The sequence below is a fragment of the Paramisgurnus dabryanus genome, chromosome 9 (genome assembly GCF_030506205.2).
Source record: "Paramisgurnus dabryanus chromosome 9, PD_genome_1.1, whole genome shotgun sequence".
NCBI classification, from domain to species: Eukaryota; Metazoa; Chordata; class Actinopteri; order Cypriniformes; family Cobitidae; genus Paramisgurnus; species Paramisgurnus dabryanus.
This window is the reverse complement of record NC_133345.1, coordinates 35,306,266-35,330,022: the sequence shown is the minus strand read 5'-3', so window position 1 is coordinate 35,330,022 and position 23,757 is coordinate 35,306,266. Positions and strand designations below refer to the sequence as shown.

Below are 23,757 nucleotides of genomic sequence, written 5' to 3'. Positions count from 1 at the left end.
CCCATTGGCAGATATTTTTGCTGGTTTTAATCACAAATTCACTTTTAAGATTTTGTCTAAAAACTAGACTTATTTTCTTAGGTCATTTTGCTCATCAAGAAAAAGAATCTTGATTTAAGAATTTTTAGATATTTCTACTGAAAACAAGACAGAAATACTAAGAAAGAAAGTCATTTTTGCTCTGTAGTCGCACAGGTATTGTTTGATTTTTCAGAACATTTTTACCAAATGCTTTCAAAAAGTGGTGGGGACATGTCCCCAGCGTCCCCAGTGTAAATGACACCTATGTTCATTAGTCCCCCAACCAAGTGGACCAAAGTCAACAGAAACCAAACACGGTCTTTAAGCATTAAATACATGATATATTTTTCCAGAGTTTCTTTACACACGTCATCCGATCTTCATGACACAGGTGATGATGATTTAAAAACCTGCTGAATTACTCCTCTGTCTCTGGACCGGTTTATCTGGCATTGCCAGCAGGATTTTTTTTATCATGTCCTATGTGTGTATCTCCTATAAACAAAACAAACTGGATTAACAGCATATACTCTTTAAATAAAGGTCTATTTAATTGTACTTGTCAGGCTGTATATAATTCAATAAAGGACCATTAACATTGTGGAGAAAAAGTTAACAGACTATTAAAAGATAAAATATTCACATTTTAATGTAAACAATCTAGATCAAAAATAGTGGCACACCGGCTTCAAGCCTGTACGTTGTTTCCTGCGTGTCTCACGACTGTTTTGTCACAATGCATATGACGACAAGTCACAAGACTCATGAGAACCAATCACATACTGTCATAAAGCCAGTGTGCCGCCATTTTTGATCAGGTGTGTTTACAATCAAACAAAACATTTTGACTGCTGAATAGGCTAAAGATACTAAACATTTTCTCTCACAAATGCATAGTTTGGCTTTAAAAAGTCTTAAGGATTCCTTATTCTGATAACAGATGGGCTTCAAAAAGTATTTTTAATACTGTTCGATACCATTGCAAAGCTAGGAAGACCACAATATTATTTAAGGATGGCATTACAATGTCATTTTTATTTTTCGGCAAACTTCTTAGCATGTCTTGCTATACAGTTACAGGTGCCATCTGCTGGACTGATGCATTGTAATACATACATATTACACAATTAAAAATGTGCTGTTGGTTTAATGACATTTATCTATCTATTAATGTGAAACAACTTGAGAACTCAATTAATTCAAATCCAGTGTCAATAAAAATCAGGGTTACAAGTAAACCAGATCATCAATTTACGGTTTACACCTAATGATAAGATGGGCCTTGGGTAATGCAAAGTGAATTGAGCTAAATACAGGTAAATTTATGCTGGATGTGCATTATGGTTTAATTCTGGACACAGAATCTAGACTTAAAGGGTAAGCATATTATGACAGATGGCAGTAAGGACACCTGCTCCTAAAAGTGGTCTCTTAAATTTACTAAATGTGCATTGGAGCAAACCGATTTCATCATTGTACAGTATCACCATCTTCAGTTCACAATTATGTTTTATTCTAAAACAATATTATACATATAATACACAAACAAATTTGCCATAATAATAATAGAGTAAAATAGATTGCATCTAATACACGTCATTTAGGAAAACAAACCATTTCAACCAGACATGGAATTTATCAGTACATTAATCAGCATTCAGGAGTCAGATTCAGTCACTAATAAGCCAACATTGAACCCAATATAAGCATTTTCATGACACGACAGACATCAAATGTCAATTTGGAAATAAACTTCAAAAGAGACTACAACATAATGTTCCCTCTGCAATAAAACATACAGTGAACTAAATAAAACTCAAAGACAATTTTATCAAATTAACAATGCCATGCTGTCGTTCATGTCATGTGTTACTGATATCGGGAATTTCCAACAAGATCCAGAAAGTCAATTCTAGGAGATGCATGCACAGTCAGGGACAATGTTTAGAAGGACCACAAGAAGCTCAAGTCACTGGATGATTCAATAAACTTTAAATATTGCATATATATATATATATATATATAGATTGGTGGAACAGGCACGGCTTTGATTCACTGACACGGACAAAACATTAGTGACCCCCAAGATTCTCCAGGTAGCTTTAAAACAATTTCAGACCCTTAACTATGATGATCAGATTGTGAAGCTACTATATCACATCCAATAAACCTGCCTGCTGATTAGAGACTCCAGTGTTAATAGACTTACAGGGACCATTCTGCCAAACTAAAAGAAACATGGTCAACAAAGGTCCTTCGAAACATTTCTTCCCTTCGGCCATGCAAAAATGCGCTTTTGTACATTAGAAAATAAAGATAAGCTTGGGCAACAGAATACACTGTAATAAAAGAAAAGCTAAGACAGCACAGAGTATTTGATGGTCCTTTTCCAGTTTTCAGCTGTCATACACTTAAAAAGAGTCTCTAGACTTCCCATTGGTTCATACAGGACATTTCTTCTCTGTCAGACACACTAACGTTTGGAGAGCTCATTGGATAACCAGTCCAGTCCTTCGTAGAGTCCAGTTCCCTGTGTAGCGCAGGTTGCTTGAACATACCACTGCATGAAAAGAGGTACAATTAATCATTGTCTCATTATTACTTATGTCATTTCGAACACATATTACTCTCCCATTATAATAAAGGTGGAGTAGCTTAAGTGGTAGATAATCGAGCTAGCAGTGCAAAGGTCATGGGTTCGATTTCCATGGAGCACAAACAGAGATAAAATGTACACTTTGAATGCACTGCAAGTCGCTTTGAATAAGAGCATTTGGGTGATTTTCACGAAATCAGACTTATGAGGTGTCATGAAACAATTTGATAAAAAACGTAAATGCAAAGTAAGAGTATCAAAATAGGAAGCATACAGTTACAAACATCTCTTCATGTACTATTTCGCACATGATTTCAAATGACATCATACAAACCAATTTTATTGTTTTTCCACATTTAAGGGGAAAATTTTCATTACCGCAACGTGTCCATGACTGGATTTGGGTTGTTTGACATGGAAATATTTATAATTAAAAAATCAAAAAAATAAAAAGCTTCAGTGCATGTTATACTATAAACATTTACAGTAAAGAAACATGTGGTATTTGGTGATCATTGGTAAATGTAGAGACAATAATAAGGAATGTAAATGTGTCCAAGACCAATTTTCTCATCCTCCGCAACAATTTTCAATCATTGTTTAAGCCCTCAAGAAACTAACATTTTCAAAAAAAAAAAAATATTGTTGTAAGGGACATAATTGACTGTGACACTCAAGTTGGCTACCAGGTAAGCAGTTCTTATTTTTTCTCTACGGATAAAAGTTAAAATTTTGTTTGTCATAGTACCTAGACAACGTTTTAGTTCTCATTACCGAAACATGAGTTTGTAAATGCATATATTTAATGTAATATCATGTTGCGGTAATGATAATTTTAATAATGATAATCTAAAAAAATTATATAGGAAATATTTTTAAATCCTCTTAAAATAATGGTTATTAGTAAGTTCAAATCTTAATCTTATATGTGCAAAAAAATTGGCTTCAAGGGCTTTTTTAAAATGTTGGTGCTGGATTTCGTGAGAATCACCCATTTGCTAAATGCAAATGTGCATTTATGTGCAAAATAGTTAAGTCTGAATATTGAATAAATAACTTGGTTCAGTTTAATAAACCAAATCCACTCATTCACTGAAAACACATGCATTAGTGAAAAACAAATAAAATTTTACCCAAAGTTATTGTATGACCAAAAATAAATAGTTCACCCAAAAATGAATAAATGATGACAGAATTCTCACTCTCACGTTGTTACAAACCTGTATAAATGTCTTTGTTATGAAGAACACACAGGAAGATATTGAGAAATTTTTGTAATCAAACAGATCGTGAGCCGCATTCACTTCCATGGTAGGGAAAAAATGGGGCTCACTAACGGTTTTGATTTCATTTTTGGGTGAACTATCCCTTTAATTATTTACATAAAGGTAAAGTGAACAAATTATTATTTTAAGCATATGTAGGTGTGCAGTAGTTTCAAGTAATGTATTCGTCTATGTACCGTTCTGCTGCGCAGACTCTGTAGCCCAAGTTTGTCTGTGAGTTCACTGACAGCCATAGCGTTAGGCAGATCCTGTTTGTTAGCAAAAACCAGCAATACTGCGTCCCTCAGTTCATCTTCTTGTAGCTGTACACACACAGGAAGAAAAAGATGAGGCAACTGAACCACATTAGGCAAACAAAATCACTTCTGAAACATCATAAGTGTCCGTACCGTGACATTTGGTTGTTGTTTATGAGGAAACCACAAAATCAGAACCTAAAATTCTCACCATTTTAGCAAGTTCCTCTGCAGATTCTGCTACTCTCTCTCTGTCATTGCTGTCCACCACAAAGATCAGACCCTGAAGATAAACATTGAAAAAAAACAAGGAATAAAGAGAGACACATTAAATACACATTGAGGTATACTACTGAAAGAGTTGCAACTATTCATATCCACCTTTAACCCTTGTGTGGTGTTCGGGTCTGTGGGACCCGTTTTTAATGTTTACTAAAAGAAAAATTATGCAATTAATTATTGTTTCAACCTCAGATTCATTGGCCTTGGCTCATTTTCTATAAAGAACATAGAAATAAACAGCTTTATAATGACTGTACACTGTACACCCCCCCTACACATTTATATTACATATGTAGTGTTCGGGTCCACTGGACCCGGGGTTAATAAGAGTGTAAAAAATGAATGTGCTATGTAACTTCACTCTGTTTTTCTTCTATCTGGGACTGATGTGAGTGCATGAGTGTGTTTTTATATATGTCTTTACATTATGTGATGGATGCATGTCAGAGTTTTGTCCTTCTGCACTTGCTGTAGCAGCGCAAGGATACAACATGTTATATATCAAGCATGAACACTTGTCTGCCCCCACTGTCCCAAACACTTTACCTTCTGTCTAACAGGAACCATTCTACATTTTACCATTATCTCCCTTACAAAAAATAACCATGGCTGTATAATAGTAAAAGTGTAGTAATCATGGTAAATTGGTGTATTGATTACCATTTGTAAAACCATTGGGTTTACCACAAAACCTATGGTGTGTGCGCGCACGTGTGTGTGTGTGTGTGTGCGTATGAGTGCGGAGAGAGAGAAAGTAAATAGAGAAGTAGAAATAGAGAAAGTAAAAATTATATCCAAGCATTTTTATCATTTTAGGTTGTAGACAATAGCAACACATTGTACTGCAGTGTGTGTGGACATAAGATGGAGAGGAACACACAGTATATGTCTCTAAAAAACAAGAAATGCATATGCAACACAGCTACATGGTAAAAATTTGCTTCTTATGTGTTGTGTAGGCTGACATGAACAGGTTATGTGTTCAATGTGGATGATATGTTCTGATACGGCATCTTTCCAGATGGGGATTGTGCTATGTAAACTGACACAAATGTGTAAAATTTCAAACTTAGTTCAAAGAGTTAAACATCAAAGTGATGAAAAACGTATTTGAGATGAAAAAGTGATAAATACTTATTTAAGATAAACATGTTTTTCCCCAATATCTGGGGGAGAATAGAATTTTCTTCTCTTATTTCATATTATCACAAAAACGAATAGCACTTGAATCTATAAATAGTCCTCTACTAGTGGTAAATGACAAATATTAACCATATATTCTGTTTATTTTACTGCAATAAGGCTAAAGTAAACATCTGTAAACAATTATACATAAATGTGTATGACTGCATTGTTTTAAGATACAAATAATGCAGTGGGTCCACTAGACCCACAAACATTGTCTAAGTAACAGAAATATGAACACCACACGAGGGTTAAAACATATAATAGTAATACAGGAATTAAGGTAGACTGTAACCAATACCTGTAATCCAGACCAAATTCTCTCTCTTCGAGGTAAAAATATGTTTCAATCCAACATTATCACATGCCTGTCATGTAAACTTATTTCATAGTTCACTTAAAGATCCTACCTGTGTGTTCTGAAAATAATGTCTCCAAAGAGGTCGAATTTTGTCCTGGCCACCGACGTCCCACACGGTAAAGCAGATGTTCTTGTATTCAACAGTCTCCACATTAAAACCTGCCAAAAACACATACGATATTCCGAAATGTTTTAAAAGAGGAAATTCTCCTTTAAAAAATGCAGTAGTGACTCTGGCTGAGCAATAAAATGATGAAACACATTACAACCAGGCAACCACAAAATACGCATAAGAAGACAGCAAGTGGATGTTGAGTCACGTCCTCTTACCTATGGTGGGTATGGTGGTCACAATTTCTCCAAGTTTCAATTTGTACAATATTGTGGTTTTTCCTGCGGCATCCAGCCCCACTGTAAAACACCAAAGATTGGATTGAGGTTTGGAAACACTTAATAGATTATGACTACAATCACGGGTTTATTTAAAGGCCACTATGGTCTACTAAAATATAAACCACACTATGAGATAAATGTGTATGACTTTACAAGAAAACACAACAGCAATGAATACTATCTAGATGTGGTACGTAGCTAACCTGTTTCCTACCATTTTAAAACTAGTACATACTACATACATACTTTAGTATACACTATAGTAGTATATAAATTGAACTACACACAAAGCATTTATTTAACATATATTTTACTAGAATATAAAGTACACTGAGCTGTCAACTGCTAATCCATAATATATCAAAAATAAATCACACAACATTTATATATTTAAAGCTTGTGGGTTCACATCACGCAGATTTTGCATAGTTTGGTAGGTAAGAAAATGTCCAACTGAGACAGCTCTGTGTCAACATTTTTTAAATCATACTTTAACAGAAAACACAGCAATAATTAGTAGTTTTAACTGCGATATTTTTGAGAAATGTCAGAATTGCGAAAGTTGGCTAACGCAGCTAGTACAGCTAACGTTACTGTCAGATTAACACTCACCCATCAGAATTCTCATCTGTTTCTTTCCGAACAGTCTGCTGAAGATCGACGAGATTGTCAGACCCATGACGAAGATCAACTTAAATCAACTAAAACTACCAGAATATTCCTAGCTCAAAGATTATTTGGTGTGATGCTCGTCTGACTGTCAGGAAACCGTGTGGACTCTTCCGCGCTTGCGCAACGCCACGTCACGGCCGTCGTGGAAGATATGACATCACTTCCGATGTACGGCGTTTATTATAAAAAAAAAGATTTAATTTCAACAAAGCAAGCGTAAATAACACTAAAACATATATAATTTTTTTTTATTTACAAACAAAAGTAGAAACATTTTATCTTACACTTAATTTAGAAAATATAGCTTTTAACTAAGTAAAGTATTTTGTGTGTTTAACTTTGCCAGCTTATTACTCTGTAACATTGTGTATATAACCATGTGTACCATTAAACATTATTTAATGGAAGACTTTGAATTTGAATATAAAAATACATTTAAAAGTAAAGCACTACATAAATCACTTTCATATTAAGTGTAATATCAGCAGTTTTAATATCAGCAACTCAGTATGCTATTCTAGTCAAGATAGTCTTAAAGTTGAGCTAATAAAAAAGTTGTGATATTTCATGACTGCTCATACAAAACACACAACTGTAATTCTGTTAAACACATAACCGTGACAAGATAACTATGTATGAAAATATTTTTGTGCCTATAAAAATGAACGCAAACATTCGAAAAACGAACAAAAATATGAGAATAAAGAAAAACACTCTAAAAATAATAAACTAAAATGGGAAAAGGTAACATGGTTTCAATCAACCGCATTTTTTCTTAAATGTTTTTTAAAAATAAAAGTTTATACATTCATTACCAGAGTTTTCATTTCGTAATTTCATTACGCTTTCAGTTTGCATTTACGCTTCACAAGTCGTGTGGGCGGGACTTAACCGCGCTTTACTCTCATTAGCTAGTGAGATTTGGATTGACAGCTCCGTGATCCGGAAGTTAGACTGCAGCGGAGTGAATTTTGGACAGTGATTAATATGTATTACAAATATATGACTTTCTTCTGCGGAATACAAAAGAAAATATCTTGAAAAATGTGGCAGTGGTTTCGTGTCCATAAGTTTGGTTACGAACACACATAACACAGATCTTCGCTTATAATGGTAACTTACCGAGGAAAAGAAAAACGCTTCAGAAACATTACTTATCTTTGTTGCCAGTGTATCAATGAATAAAACTCAAGCAAATAAATAAACATTAACCAATGTATCAATTTGTTTCTTCAGATCTTTATTCTCACAGGGTTGGACCGTGTGTTACAGTTCGAGCAAGGGCGGGGCTTATACCAGAATAAAGAAGTGTATCACAACAGCCCTCTCCTTGAGAAAACAGGGCTTTGTTGGTTTATTGGAGTGTCCATATAAAATTTATACCCAATGCACCTTGACAAAGGTGCCGACATGCATTTTAGACATGTATGTAAAAGAAAAGAAACATGAAGATGGATTGTCCAGAACCCAGGGAAAACAATGTATCCCTAATCCATACCCATGCAACGAGAGCCTTGACATCAGAATATTCAAGCAATGTATATGGTCTGTTCAAATGCACGTAACCAAAACATACTGAACAATGGAGGTATTAAACACAACAGTTTGTGTTCATTCTCTCATGGATGACTCCATATTGCTGCTAATACTTCATGTACCATTTTGTTCCAAACAACTCAAAGATTCTGTTGGTGACAAAGTCCCTGAAATCAGCCTTTTGCAACATAAGTTAATGTGTAGCTATACAAAAAACACCCTTCAGAATAAAATGAATCGCTGTGAAATGGAAAGTTCTTGGTTACAGCAGCGGGGCCTGTGACTCGGACAGCACTGCAACAGAGATCTTGCGGTGAACTTGAATGCGCAGCGGCTTTAACGACTTGCACGAGAGGATCCCCTCCACCCAGGATTACTTCAACACCTTCCTTTCTTCTTGTGCCATAATGCTCTCACAGTTATCAAGAAAACGTGCAATTTAAGCATTATTTTACAGTCATAGAAAAACAATCGGATTTCTAAAGAAAAATTAAAAGAATATTAGTAGGAATACAGCATAGAAAAAGACAAATAGGATAGATTAGAAACGATGCTGAACACTTGATAGCTCCTTCACATCTCACACACTCATATACACGCATACACACAAGTTCTTGAGGACAGAATGAACTTAATCCTCTGTCATTCCAAGATTCACACATATCTGGCCACCATGAACAGATATACTAGCGTTTGGAGAGCTCATTTGATAACCAATCCAATCCTTCATAGAGTCCAGTCCCTTGCGTTGCACAGGTTGCTTGAACATACCACTAAGGAAGAAAACACCGATATATATTTAATCAAAACAAGTTACTCAATGTTTAAGCAAAATGTATGTTGGAGTAATACAAGTAATGTGTGTACCGTTCTGCTGCGCAGACTCTGTAGCCCAAGTTTGTCTGTAAGTTCACTGACAGCCATGGCGTTAGGCAGATCCTGTTTGTTAGCGAAAACCAGCAATACTGCATCCCTCAGTTCATCTTCCTGCAACTGCATGGATAAAAGAAGGAATGAGGGTTAATAAAATGAACGTTGATATTGTGATACATCAAATTATATTCATTACAATGTGCACCAATAAAAAAGTGGAAAGTTGAAAAATATGAATTACTGGCCAAAGAAAAATCTTTGGAAAGAGCTCAGCATCTAACCCAACAGAGGGTATCCATCGACGTCACTTTTCCACGCCGAAGGACCCCCATGTTCAGTGGCAAACGTTCAACAAAACAGGCTTGTTCGACTTCATACAGCACTGCAAGAACCGACAGCCGGATGACGTCAAAGTTCCACGAGAGCGATTTAAACGCTTACTCCTCCATATGATTTCGCAAATGGCTCTTGTGGTACTTTGACGTCATCCTGCTGTCGATTATTGCGATTGATAAATTAGTTCTAAAGATTAAACACTGAATATCAAAAATAATGGTTACTGTTATCATAAATATAATGCATAGGCTTCATCAACTGTTAAAACACAATAAACACAATCTGTGACATGATCCCAGTCCAGAAATGTGGAAGCATATATACATTTTATACAACAAAATATAATAACAAAAAGAAAATAACATGATAAAAAAACCAAGAGTTCTATAATATGCAATTTTGCTGCATGGATGACCAATGAAAGCAGAGTGTCCAAATGATACGAAAAAAATCAATATATTGACTCCAAAAATCTATTATTGTAACTTTTTTTTTAACCCTTTTGGTCTGACAATGTATCTGAAGCGTTTTGATTTTAAGGCTTAAACCATAATCCTAATTTAAAGATGGAAATAAACAATACCAAAAGAGTAATTCTTACCATTTTAGCAAGTTCCTCTGCAGATTCAGCTACTCTCTCTCTGTCATTGCTGTCCACCACAAAGATCAGACCCTGAAAATAAAACCAAAATAGTCTGGGTCCTCTTGCCAAATATTTTCACATATATTTCTCATTATTTAGCATTTTATAAAGCATTTATTAAAATGTCAAAATGTTCCTGAAGCAAGATCCTACCTGTGTGTTCTGAAAATAATGTCTCCAGAGAGGACGAATTTTGTCCTGGCCACCGACGTCCCACACGGTGAAGCAGATGTTCTTGTATTCAACAGTCTCCACATTAAAACCTGCCCATCAACAGATACAAAGAACAATAAATAACAATTTGACAGAAGATTAAAAGGACATGTATTTGCATATACTGGCTAAAATGAGATTAAAGACTAAAATATTAGCCAGGTCAATTAAAAGACCAATATTTAAGCATAACAACACCAATTTAAGGTGGTTTGCCGGTTTAAGATGGTCCTCCAAGTCTGGGTTAGTCAAGCATAACCAGTTTGCTACACCAGCTAAAACCAGGCTGGGAGACCAGCTCACCAGCTTATGCTGGTTTTAGCGGGGGGTCAGTAAGGAATGCAATCACATTGGCATTTTGCCTAAAATCAGCTGCAAATATCACTCCCTTTGTTAAAATTTCCAGTAAACCCACAAATTATTTTCCTAAATGTTTCTTTAACTTTTTCAACTCAGAATGAATTCGTAAATGTGTTTGCATTAGACATCATAACAATTATCAAACCAGATCACATAAGTTTAATATTTTGTGATAGAGAGGAAATAATCTCACCTATAGTAGGAATGGTGGTCACAATCTCTCCCAGTTTGAGTTTGTAAAGTATTGTGGTTTTACCTGCGGCATCCAAACCCACTGAAACACAAAAACAGGTTCTCTTAGCTGATGAATTCAAATTAATGTTTTCATTTAATATCATTCATTTACATAGAGACTGTGTCAGAGGCTAGCAGGCTAACATTAGCCACCGTCCAAAATTCACCTGGATTCTTGGATTAAAATGCAAATATTCGTAAAATCACGATTATCTTAATCCTACACGATACATTTGTCCACTATTACTATAAGAAGAAGAAGATAATATATTATAGAAACATGATATAAACTGAGTCTAATGTCCTGTGAACCCTCACCCATCAGTATTCTCATTTGTTTCTTGCCAAACAGTCTGCCAAACAGCGATGAGATCGTAAGCCCCATGATAAAAAATAAAGCAGGGCTTAAATTGTATCTATAACCGAAACGACAAAGGAAATATAATAATATTATAATGAATATTCTCTCTCTTTGTGCTCCGTATGTCTCGCCGGTCGCCTGACGCGTTGCCACGTAAAAGAAGAGAGGAGCCACCGTGGAAGACTTGACGTCACTTCCCGCCCCGATCGGACTGTGGGCGGTGGCTGTGTCATGACTATTCATAACTTCCCTTTGTTAGGAACGCCCACCAGTATTATAACTCGCATTGAAGCCTACAATATTTTTTTTTTTTTTTAAAGCCTACAATAAATTAACACCAACAGTATTGGCATTTTGACATCGCAAATATTTTTAATTAAATACATCTGTGACACGGAGTGAATGGTGAGTCTGAATTGGCCTGCATCAACTAAACAACCTTATTTTTTTTATATATATTTATACAGTAAAAATAAACTGTATTAAAAGACCCAACTGAACACACCATTGTTAAAGTGAATTGTTTTAGTGCATATTTTATTTTTGTGTTGTTTACACTAGTAAATGTGGTGCAACTGGAGCAAAAACCTTTCATGAATGGTAGAGGTCGCTGCATACTACACTAAGTGAACTACCAACCCATTCTAATCAATTCTCATTTTTTTAAACCATTGTGGCTTGGGGTTAAGATTGGGATTTGATTTAGGATGTCATTTAATATATAGGTTTTGGTCGTTTGGAGTTTGGGTTAGAATTGGTGGTTGGGTAAGGATGTCATTTTATGTGACAAAAACTTGCTTTAACCGCAAACCTAAGTGACAATGGTATAAAAAAAAAGAAAATATATATATATAATCATTATAGAAAATAATAATAAATATATAAAGCGACACGAAAGATTCTCCGTATTAAAGTGAACAAGAATGCACGCAAAAGTGGAATTTGTCTTTCCCACTGCGTGCTATTAATACGCATTTCATAAGAATGGGCAGAATACTGTGTATTAAAGAAATAAACTTACACTGTTACTTCCTTAAAACGACTTCCTTAAATAATAAATTTATTACCACTTTTTAGCATTTTTAATACTTTCTAGTTGTTAAACGTAGAGCATGCCCACAGTTCCTCATGTGAGGAAAGTACTAAACATGACCGGGTATTCCCTCTTTTCTAGTTGTGCACAATGGTCAAAATGATGTTTTACATAAAACTGTAATACCAACTTGCTCAAGAGTTCAAATATTTTATAGTGCCACCATAATCTTTCTAATGCCATAGGCTATATAATATAAAATGATGTAATCAATAAATAATGCTTTTTTTCTTACATAATTCAACTTATTAAAATTATCTGAACAATTTTAACTTTTGTAAGTTATAGCAATTCAGCAGTAGCGATACGGTACAATATTAAAGTCAGCAACGTGCGTTTGGCTACAGCGTATGCTGCAAAAGCGAATACATTTCATGACATTTATGCCATTTGTTTGAAAAGTATAATTAAGTGTTGTCGGAAAACCCACAAGAGGTTAGACAACAGGAACACACAGCACACGTGGGATTCCCCATACTGTACAAAACACGCGCGCATATGCAGTAGCTACAGGTGAGACTCAACGTCACGTGCCCAGAGAGCTAAAGTTCAACGTTCAGGTGAGGTAAAACAGTCAGACAGCTTCTGTATCTACATGACACACACATCGACAGACAGCTGATATGCAGTTTAAGACACACAGGTCTTCGTTATGATCTCCGTCATCATGAACACAAGTGCTGGATCGGCAGACGAAAAGGTAAAACATAATAGTTAACCATCAAATATTTATCTGCTTTAATGACTGTTCTTCTTTCGATTTGATTTGACTTTTCTTCTCGGTTGCATGCACAGATTTCGGCTTTGTCTGGGATCTACGTCTCGTGTTTGAGCTTAAGGTGAGGAAACACTTTACATTTAGGAAATGAGAAATGTTTAATACGCGTATATGCAATCCACTGACGCAATGAAATAAATCTGCAGTGAGTGCGTTAGTGTAATTAGCGTGCAATAGATACGCCAAATTCCGCTTTTCCGTGCATATAATACGCCAGAATTGTTGGCGAATCGTTTCGTGTCTTTTATTTATTGTTTTATCATTTGTTTTCTATTTTTTACCATTGTCGCTTGGGTTTAGGTTATATAAAAATGACATCCTAACCCAAACCCCATCTCTAACCCCAACTCCAAGCGACCATGGCTTAAATATAGACAAAAACATAGAGAAACCTGTATATCGAATAACCTGCTTAAACAAATCTGAAATCTTACCCTAACCCCAAGCGAAAATGGTTTAAAAACAGAAAACAAATGAGAAAACAATAAATAAAGCGACACGAAACGATTCGGCATATAAGTGAATGGCGTATCATATGCACGCAAAAGCGGAATTTGGCGTATCTATTGCACGATAATCACTGCGTGTCGTTTGTACGCATCTTGGTGAGAATGTGTAGAGAGAAACCAGTACGTGCATTTTAAGTTATGCATGACAGAGACACGTGACTGTAGTGAGGTAAGGATTTAAGAATTTAACATGTTACGTTAAACCCAGTGCAAATGGCAATAGTCCCAAGTAAATTTCAGCACCGAGTCCTTCGGACAGCGACGGCGACCCCAGCAATGGTCCCATTTACCCTCATATTATTAGTGATACTGAAGCAGTGATACGGGCACCATGTTGGAGACCACTAATGTAAAGAATATTCTGTGAAAATAATCTTGACATCTTGAATAAGATATCAAATATTGAAATCAGTGACTGAAATCAACATCATTATTAGATTATGAGACTTTGGCCCGGATTTCCCAGACAGGGTAACATGTGTCTAATGTATAATCTGTGTTTATTATTTAATCCAAATTCTGAATACAGTCAGTGAGAGTTCTGACATTTTCTGTCTGTTGCAGTTTGATAGGTAGCGGTTCTGTCCTGGTAGTTTCCATTTTAAAGAGATCACATCTCAATGTACAGGTGAGTCACAGAAAAGATATCTGAGAAAATTTGAGATACATTCATTGCTGTATGCTTGAAATCAGTGTTATTTAATTTTTTAATTAAAATTATTGTTAGATTTGTAATTACATTATGTAAATGTAATTTGTAATGTCAGTTGTAAATGTCAGTGTGCTCCTGTAGCTCAGTGGGATATTGTGTTAGAATGTAAAAGGTCATGGGTTTAAACCCATTCTTAAAAAACATGTGTACCTTGTAATACACGGTAAAGTGTATAATTGTCAATGTATATTTAATTAACAGTAACATTTAGTAAATTTGTCAATGGCCCTGTCCCAAATGGCACACTCCGGACTTTTGGATTTCCTCAGAGTCCACACTTTGATGACATCATGTAGTGCAGACCTTATATAGGGACCCTTGATGCGAGTCCAAGAGGGCGCACCGGAGTCGTATTTTTGGACAGACTCGAGCATCACGGCGGAAATAGGAAAAGAAGTTGCCCATCAGTGTGAACTCCTCCCTTCTGTCGTCTGATTGGTCTGATTGCTCTTTCTTAAGGACTTCTGGGTTGGTAAAGTGTGCGAAGCCTGCTACAGTGCGGGCTGCGTTGAAGACCGCATCAAGGGTGCAAAGGGGGCGCTGATGAGCACACTTTGGAGCGTAAAAATGAAAGATGGAACACCCTACGGACTCGTAGACTAAGCGAGAACGTGCAATTTAAGGCCATGAGACCGAAAGTCCACATGAAGTGTGCCATTTGGGACAGGGCCAATATGTGTTCAATTAACTGTATCTAGTCCTGAGGATTAGAAGTACGCTGTTGCATCGAAAACTGTATGTGGAAACAGATTTAAATAATCTAATTATTCACTTAAGTACACTCTTAGAAATAAATGTACAAAAGATGTCACTGGGACGCTACTCTTTCTAAAAGTACACCTTTAAGACTGCATGCATATATCTCAAAAATGCATATTGGTACCTCAAAGATACTTATATGTACCTAAATAGTACATAATGGGACTTTTTAAAGAGTACCGCCCCAGTGACAGCTTTGTACCTTTATTTCTGACAGTCTAAAGTGTGACAATGTAAAGGTGATACTTTATTTAATCACAGAAAGTATAGACGGTTTTAGCAGTAACAACATAAACAAGTGGCTTTCATGAAAAACACGTAATTACCGGTAAACTCCGCCAAGCAAAAATAACAACAAAGTTCTTTTAAAGTAGTTTATTTATATAACAAGCAAATAAACAACACCCAGTAAACCAAAACATTTGTTATTTTCCACAAGGTATCTGTTCAAGAGTTCAGGTAAGCAACTAGTAAACAAACACGTGCGTCCGATAAAACCGTCTATATTATTAAACCAGAATTGTCAATATGGACAAATAAAATTCCTATTTGAATTCCAGTTAAACCTAAATTCCAGCATAGGGGTTTTGAATGGCAAACCTTTTGACATGAATCAGAATTTGATAGTTCACATTCAATGAAGTACAGTACATACATGCCACTCTATTGCTTTAAAAGTCAACAGAGAAGGTCAATATTAACAGTGTGACTGTGTACATATTGCTTTAACACTCCAATGATTCTCAGCATTTGCTAATATGCAATACTTTCTTTCGAATATCTCATTTGAAAAGCTTTGTAAAAGATATTGATTGCTCATACTGAATGTTTATCACTGTTTTTGTGTTGTAGGCTAAGCCTCTTCTTCTGCTGGCCCTGGCAGATTTTCTAGCATCAGTTGTTTTGATGGGCACCGTCATACTAAATTTCCTATCCTATGACACGCTGCCAGTGAAAGACAGTGAAAAACTGTGCAACTATGGATTGCCTTTATCTTTGGTGAGGAACCACAAGCACAAACACAAATCATTGACACACTTATAATCATCATCAAACTATTAAGGACACTCAGCAATAAAAGTTTAAAAGCATGCAACTGCTTAAGATGTTTAATGTAGTCGTGCAAAACTGTAAAACTACAGAAAAACCCTTATGTAACAGGTACTGTAATGCAACAGGTATTATTATACAACAACTTCCTTTAGCGGTCAAGGAATGCTCATCTTGGTAAAAGAAAAAAACTAGTAGTGTAAAGTTACACGGCAGATGTTTATACAGTGCTGAGTGCTTTACAGACATTCGGTTTTATTGCGGTAAACTATAAAACAAGTCATATGCACACACAAAATAACTGAGTCATGCATGACCCTATAAAAAAGTAAGGTGACATTATTATGTATACATAGGAGTGTACAGATTGGTACATTAAGAAAACTATTATTAATGCTGTTTAATAAGATACAGCACCAGATTATCAGTCAAAAGTCTAGACCAGGGGTCTTCAACCTTTTTGTGAGCAAGGGCTACCAAAATTAAAAAAAGAAATGTTTGTTTTACTTGATTTTATTTTATTTTACTTGTTGATATATTTTATAATTGTTTAAAATGTTAACATACACGAAAAGCCAAGCTAATATAAATATATATAAAAATATGCAATAAATAAATATCAAAATTGAGGCTATTAGCAGGCAACTCACAGACTCCGTGTGGGCAACCTGGTGCCAGTGGGCACCATGTTGGAGACAACTAGTCTATTTATTAAAGGTGCAGTGTGTAATTTTTTGAAGGATCTCTTGACAGAAATGCAAAATAATATACAAAACTATATCATTAGGGGTGTATAAAGACCTTTTTATAATGAACCGTTATGTTTTTATTAACTTAGAATGAGATTTTTTTATCTACGTACCGAGGGTCCCTTACGTGGAAGTTGCCATTTTGTGCCGCCATGTTTGTACAAAATCCCTTAACGGACAAACTTTTTTTATTAAGTTGTCTCCGACTATGACATGTTTTTTTTGGTGGCGGCTACCATAGCTTTTCTATGCATTTCAAAAGCGAGAGGTGAACAGTGGACTGAGCCGTTGGTTGCAATGCGCAACCTCACCACTAGATGCCGCTAAAATTTACACACTGCACCTTTAACCTAATATTTAACTATGAAAATTATAAAATAATTTGTATAATTTCATACATATATTTAAAGCGGTTTAACAATCTTTCATTTTGATATTTTATTCTTATATAAATTTACATTTTATATCTGCTTTGCATGTATACATACATATAAACAAATTTGTCTCTCTCTTTCTTTCTGTAGACTTTTTACTTCATTTCATTTCTGCTCGTCATCATTTATGCCTGTGAGTCAGCATATGTTTTTCAAGGATGGCGAGAAAGAACCGAAGTGGAAGGATTTGAAAACCAGGTGAGCGGGTAGAGAAAGTCCCACAGACACAATGTGTCACTACGTGTCAAACAAATCAACGTCACTGATATAATATAACATGACAACACCAATGAACATTTGCTGTTAGCCAATCAAATCTCAGTTCAGTCAGGCTGTGCCACATTCCTCACAATTTTTTTTGTATCTTTCATGTATAAGTAACTCTTTGCATCTAGACTATGCAATCTATTATTTGTTTTATTAGTTTGTGAAACAAATCTATTATTTGTTTCACAGTATGTTATTTTACACACACACTTCACAAACACATACATTTACAATGTAAAAGTGAAACTAAAATTGTAGTATTGTTTTTAAGTTAATTCAACTTTTTACAGTGTTATATAATGTTTCATTTGACGTATTTTAATCTATTAATACAGTTACTGCGTCGAAGAAGGATGTTTTGTCTGTTCTATATTATTGTGTGGTGAGTATTCATGCTTAAACTTCATAAATACACTTTATAGATCGCAATGTCCATGTGCTGTAATAATCAGTATGTCCTGTATGTCATTTTATAGGCTCATTCCCATAGTTGGGTACATCGTCTATGTCAACACAGTCACAGTTATGCAAGCGACTCTTACGCCAACGAATAAACTCATTAGCAGCGCGCCAAAAACTGCCAGGTTCTGCAACAGGTGAGAATACGTGTTTGTGTTTTTTTGTGTACGTGTAATCTGCATGTGTCATCTTAATAACTTCACGTCTGTTTTCCTCTACAGCTGCATTCTGTTTCTGCACATTACAAATGACACCTGCCCCACTGTGGTAAGAAAAGCTGAGCAGGGCAAAAATAAGCCATTGTTTGATTGAATTAAAAGAATCTTATTTCATTCAACAGGATTCAGGTCACGCGGAGTTCATTCGGGTTTTCACACTGACCAGCGTGCTGATAGTCCTCATGAGCTGCACTGTGGGTACACACACGACATTGATCTTAAATGTTATCATTGTTTAGCAAACACATGTAGTACGTGTATTACAATATATAGTGGCTCTAAAAAGGTATTTGGATACTAAAGCCTTGAGTCATTGCATTAATGTATAACAAATGGTCCATAAAACCAGTCATAAGGGTAAATATCTTTTTAAAATTGAGATGTATACATCATCTGAAAGCAAAATAAATAAGCTGTCCAGTGATCTATGGCTTGTTAGGATAGGACAATATTTGACAGAGATATAACTGGATTCATATTTGAAAATCTGGATTTTGAGGGTGCAAAAAAAATCAAAATATTGAGAAATAGCCTTTAAAGTTGACCAAATTAAGTCCTTAGCAACACATATTACTAATGATAAATATTTTTATATATTTAAATAGAAAATCTACAGAATATCTTCATGGAACATCCTCTTTACTTTACTGAAAGTTCACTTTAAAATAAAAAATTCTGTCATCATTTACTCATCCTCATGTTGTTCTAAACCTGTATGAATTTCTCTTTTCTGTTGAACACAAAAGAAGATATTTTGAGAAATGATGGTAAACACACAGCAGATAGTGACTACAGAGTTCCATAGTAGGAATAAAAAAATATGATGGAAGTCAATTGAAAATGTTGACAGAATTTTCATTTTAAAGTGAACTATCCCTTTAACTCTTTCACCGCCAGCGTTTAAAAAAAAAAGTTGCCAGCCAGCGCCAGCGTTTTTCATGATTTTCACAAAAGTTTAATGTCTTCCAGAAAATGTTCTTCTTCAAATATATAAACATACAATATACCAAATGAAAGAACAGACCCTCTGCTTTCAAACAAAAAAAAACTGTTTCATCCTACCTTCAGTAGTTCTTTTGTAATCAGCTTTTGTATATGGGTAGGTTTCTGCAAAAACACCACATTTTGAGCAAAAAGCAGAGATAATTCCATTTTTGTGACGGACTTTTCATAGAGATCCCATTCAGAGCGATCTTTAAAACAGACACGGACATGCAGCCACTTAGGGCAATACTTCCGGGTTTAAAAAGTTGCGGTATTGCGGAAAGAAGGAAAAACTCGTCATTGGCGGGGAAGCGTTTTCTCTTGATTGACAAGATATCTCGTCAATGGCGGGGAAAGAGTTAATATCCTAATGATTTTGGCATAAAAATAATAATTTTGACCCATATTTTTTGACCACATTTGGGCTGTCAGTGAAAATGTAATAGACGTTTAACCCTAGCCCTAAAATAAATAAAACCAAGCAAAAGTTGTCACTAATCCTTTAAGGACCTACATTGTTAGAAAAAAGTCAAAATATGTACCCTAGCTGTCAGTGGGGCAGCACCCTTTAAAAAGGTCAATGTATGGAGCATTAGGTACAGATATGTAAACATTTAGTACCAAAATGTACCTTTGAGATACTAATATGTATTTTTGAGGTACTAATAAGCTCTTTTTGGTCCCAGTATGTACTTCTGAGGTACTAAAATGAAATCCTTAGCTGTACTTTTTGAAAGGGTACAGCCGCAGTGACAGAAAAGGTACAGTTTATTTCTTCATTTTAAATGTAATCCTATAATTCTCTGTGTTTATTTATTCCTAAAGGTGGTATACTGTCAGTTACAGAGCTGTTATATGAATTATGAGAACACAAGCGTATTAAGAATGTCACAGAATCATCCAGGTGGAATTTGGTCATCGGCACGATACATGATCCTTGTTATCATATTCTGCTGGGCACCAGGTCAGTACAACACCACAGACGTGCATTCTACACGCTGAGAAAAAATGTACAAGGCTGTAACTGGGAGGATGGTACCCTTTTAAAAGGTCCTAATACTGTATATGATTGAGCTACAGATATGTACCTGTGAGGTAAAAACATGCACTCTTTAGGTAAAAATATGTACTTTTCGAAAAGGTACCGCCCCAGTGACAGCTTTTGTACCTTTCCATGTGTACAAATACTCACGAAACACATACACTCTTAAAAATAAAAGTGCTTCACAGTGCCTTAGAAGAACCTTTTCTGTTTCACAAAAGGTTCTTTGTACTGAAAATAGATGCTTCAGATTATAAAAATGTAAGAAAGAATGGTTCTTTAAAGAACTTTGACTAAATGTTTTTTTTTACCAGATTTTGGGAATTTAGCTTATTCACCGTATCCTCCAGAGTTAGATAAGTCCATACATACCTTTCTCATCTCCGTGCGTGCTGTAACTCTGTCTGACGCAGCCCCGCTAGCTTAGCTTAGCACAAAGACTGGAAGTGAATGGCTCCAGCTAGCAAACTGCTCCCAATAAGTGACAAAATAACGTGAACATTTTCTTTTTTATATGTTGTGATTTGTATAGTTACAAAATAGTGTACAAATAACAAGGTGATATGAGACACAGCCATCTTTTAACAGTGTACATACTGGGAACTATATTCTCTGAAGACGAAGCACTGCTACATGGGCGGAGTGATTTTCTCGCAGCACCTGAGAAGCCCCTGGTGAGGAGCAGAGAGTTCGGGCAAATCACTCCGCCCATTTAGCTGTGCTTCGTCTTCTGAGAATATAGTTCACAGTATGTGTTAAAAGATTGCTGTGTCTCATATCTCCTTGTTATTTGTACACGGTGTGACTATACAAATCACAACACATAAATAGGAAAATGTTCATGTTATTTTGTCACTTATTGGGAGCAGTTTGCTAGCTGGAGCCATTCACTTCCAGTCTTTGTGCTAAGCTAAGCTAGCGGGGGCTGCGTCAGACAGAGTTACGGGACGCACGGAGATGAGAAAGGTATGTGTGGACTTATCTAACTCTGGAGGATACAGTGAATAAGCTAAATTCCCAAAATCTGGGCGTGTTCCTTTAAGGAACCAAAAACGGTCCTGTGGCATCGCTGTGAAAAACCCTTTAAGCACCTTTATTTTTAAGAGTGCATGCTACAGAAACAAGCATGATAGTATAGACTAATTCTGGTTGCTAGTGTAAAGTCACCAAAACCTTCCTTGCATAATGTCTGCATCATGTCCAAGATCTTAATTAGTATTAATGAAATGTTTTCTTTGTCCTCAGCTCTGCTTCTGATCTGTCTATCCTTTGCATCACCCAATATAAGACCAAGTCTCTTTCCTCTCTATGTCTTACAGGTAAAATGTGTTTTCTTAAGCAGAACATAATGTACATTTAATATAGGAACTTTTATCTAAATCAAAATGGGAATTTTGTAGCTATTATGGCTATTATTATCATCATTGATCATGTGGTACTGTATATACTAACGTGCCTCTAAATGTTTAAAACAGCTTGTTGAGAAAAGTCAACAGTGATTAAAGTTTGGTTTTATTTATTTATTTTATTTTATTTATGGTTTAAGCTTAGATGGCTGTGTTTTGACGTTGTCAAAATTGCTTGCTGGGTAGAACGAGTATTTATTTTGATTAATAGTGTGATATTTGCTCTTTTATAGGCGATATCAGTATCACTGCAGGGGTTTCTGAACAGCATTGTGTACGCATGGAGACGACGCAATTTCAGAGACGCTGTGCTTGGAGAACGTCTGCCGCTCATGGCTTATTCAAATAAAGCTTTCTTTGAACAATCATTAAGTGAGCCGATGGGAAATTAAAGCATGAAATCATCTTTGTGTGAATTTAGATTCGTTTTTAATGTTTAAATGTGTTTTATTTATTTTTTGTACTGTATGTTTGTAAACCTGCTGTGTATCTGTGACACCTGTTAACAAGAAGTGTTATAATATTTGTTTCTGTAAAATTATATTTTAAATGTTTTTAAATAATAGTAAAATCTCAACAATAATTAAAATATTATTGCCTGGTTTTTCAATTACACTGTCAAAAAAGTTTTGTGTCATTTGTTTAAACAAGGTGAATTTTTTTTATTAAAAAATCAATTCAGTTGGTAACACCAAAAAAATGTAAGGTTTTTCAACTTAAAATGTTTACTTAAAATTAGAAAATTGAAGTAGAAAAATTCAAGTAATAACGCAGTTGATACTTTCAAGACATTAATGATATTAATATGGAAATATTGCATTTCTGATACATATGATATTGACCAGAAGGATTGTTCCAGTACATTTTGTCTAATATTTATTTATGTGACAGTTGTCTAAAAAGCTTTAACCAACAATGACTATGCAAGACAAGTTATGTCACATGATTGTTAGTAAAACGTTTTTAACGTCCTATATAGTAAATGATTGTGTACTGTATGTGATCCCATAAAGTTTAGCATAGAACAATCTGTACTAAAAAATTATTGGTCACAGACGCTCATGCTGATCTCATAGTGATGTTTGTGTGTTATGTGAACTGAACTGTTTTGTTTTACAGTACAAAACATCCAAAGAAATGTATTAAATATGTTTATTCAACAAGAGGTTTATCAACAGCTTTATAAAAATGCCATCTATATAACAACAGCAGGGTTACAGAGGTAAAATTTGATGTATAAACCATTCAAGACAGACCCTGAGCTCTGAAGCTGACAAGTTATATTTGCTTTTGTAGAAATGTAGACATTTTAATTTTAATTTAATAAAAAAAAAACATTTAATATTTTAATTTAAATTTCTGGACAGTGGGTAATATACTAAAGAGAACTAAAGAGATAGTTTCCCAAAAAATAATATTAAGTCATCATGACGGTACCCATTGACTTCTATAGTAGGATAAACTAATACTATGGCAGTCAGTGGGTATCTTCATGTGTGCTGACCTTCATTTATCAAAATATCTTTGTGTTCAACAGAATAATGAAACTCATATTTATAGGTTTACAATGGTTTTATCAACCATCTTTTTGTCATTTATATGCACAAGTTTTTGACCAAAAGGTCTTATTTTACCAATGCAAAACCTTTGAGTAAAGTATGTAGTAGATTCTCCTTCTGTATCCATCCTTGTACTAAAAAAAAGTATGC

The 23,757-nt window shown here is 35.1% G+C and overlaps 3 protein-coding genes across 3 annotated transcripts; 1 reads left to right on the top strand and 2 right to left on the bottom strand.

The window, feature by feature from the left end:
* Positions 1–1,512: 1,512 nt before the first annotated feature.
* Positions 1,513–7,165, bottom strand: LOC135773794 (ADP-ribosylation factor 4). The gene is made up of 6 exons (XM_065283596.2): positions 6,973–7,165; positions 6,298–6,378; positions 6,017–6,126; positions 4,351–4,422; positions 4,080–4,205; positions 1,513–2,581 (listed from the first exon to the last, which is right to left on the bottom strand). The coding sequence occupies exons 1-6, from the start codon at positions 7,037–7,039 to the stop codon at positions 2,495–2,497; spliced, it is 543 nt and encodes a 180-aa protein (XP_065139668.1). The 5' UTR covers positions 7,040–7,165; the 3' UTR covers positions 1,513–2,494.
* Positions 7,166–8,708: 1,543 nt separating this feature from the next.
* On the bottom strand, positions 8,709–11,771 carry LOC135773795 (ADP-ribosylation factor 4-like). The gene is made up of 6 exons (XM_065283597.1): positions 11,546–11,771; positions 11,187–11,267; positions 10,574–10,683; positions 10,379–10,450; positions 9,436–9,561; positions 8,709–9,341 (listed from the first exon to the last, which is right to left on the bottom strand). Exons 1-6 carry the CDS (start codon positions 11,610–11,612, stop codon positions 9,255–9,257), a joined length of 543 nt encoding a protein of 180 aa, XP_065139669.1. The 5' UTR covers positions 11,613–11,771; the 3' UTR covers positions 8,709–9,254.
* A 1,424-nt stretch (positions 11,772–13,195) lies between these two features.
* Positions 13,196–22,594, top strand: LOC135773253 (transmembrane protein 116). Its single transcript, XM_065282731.1, has 12 exons — positions 13,196–13,381; positions 13,477–13,520; positions 14,533–14,596; positions 16,292–16,438; positions 17,763–17,870; positions 18,275–18,321; positions 18,416–18,535; positions 18,620–18,665; positions 18,739–18,810; positions 20,426–20,564; positions 21,888–21,961; positions 22,282–22,594. Exons 1-12 carry the CDS (start codon positions 13,334–13,336, stop codon positions 22,438–22,440), a joined length of 1,068 nt encoding a protein of 355 aa, XP_065138803.1. The 5' UTR covers positions 13,196–13,333; the 3' UTR covers positions 22,441–22,594.
* The last annotated feature ends 1,163 nt before the right edge of the window (positions 22,595–23,757 follow it).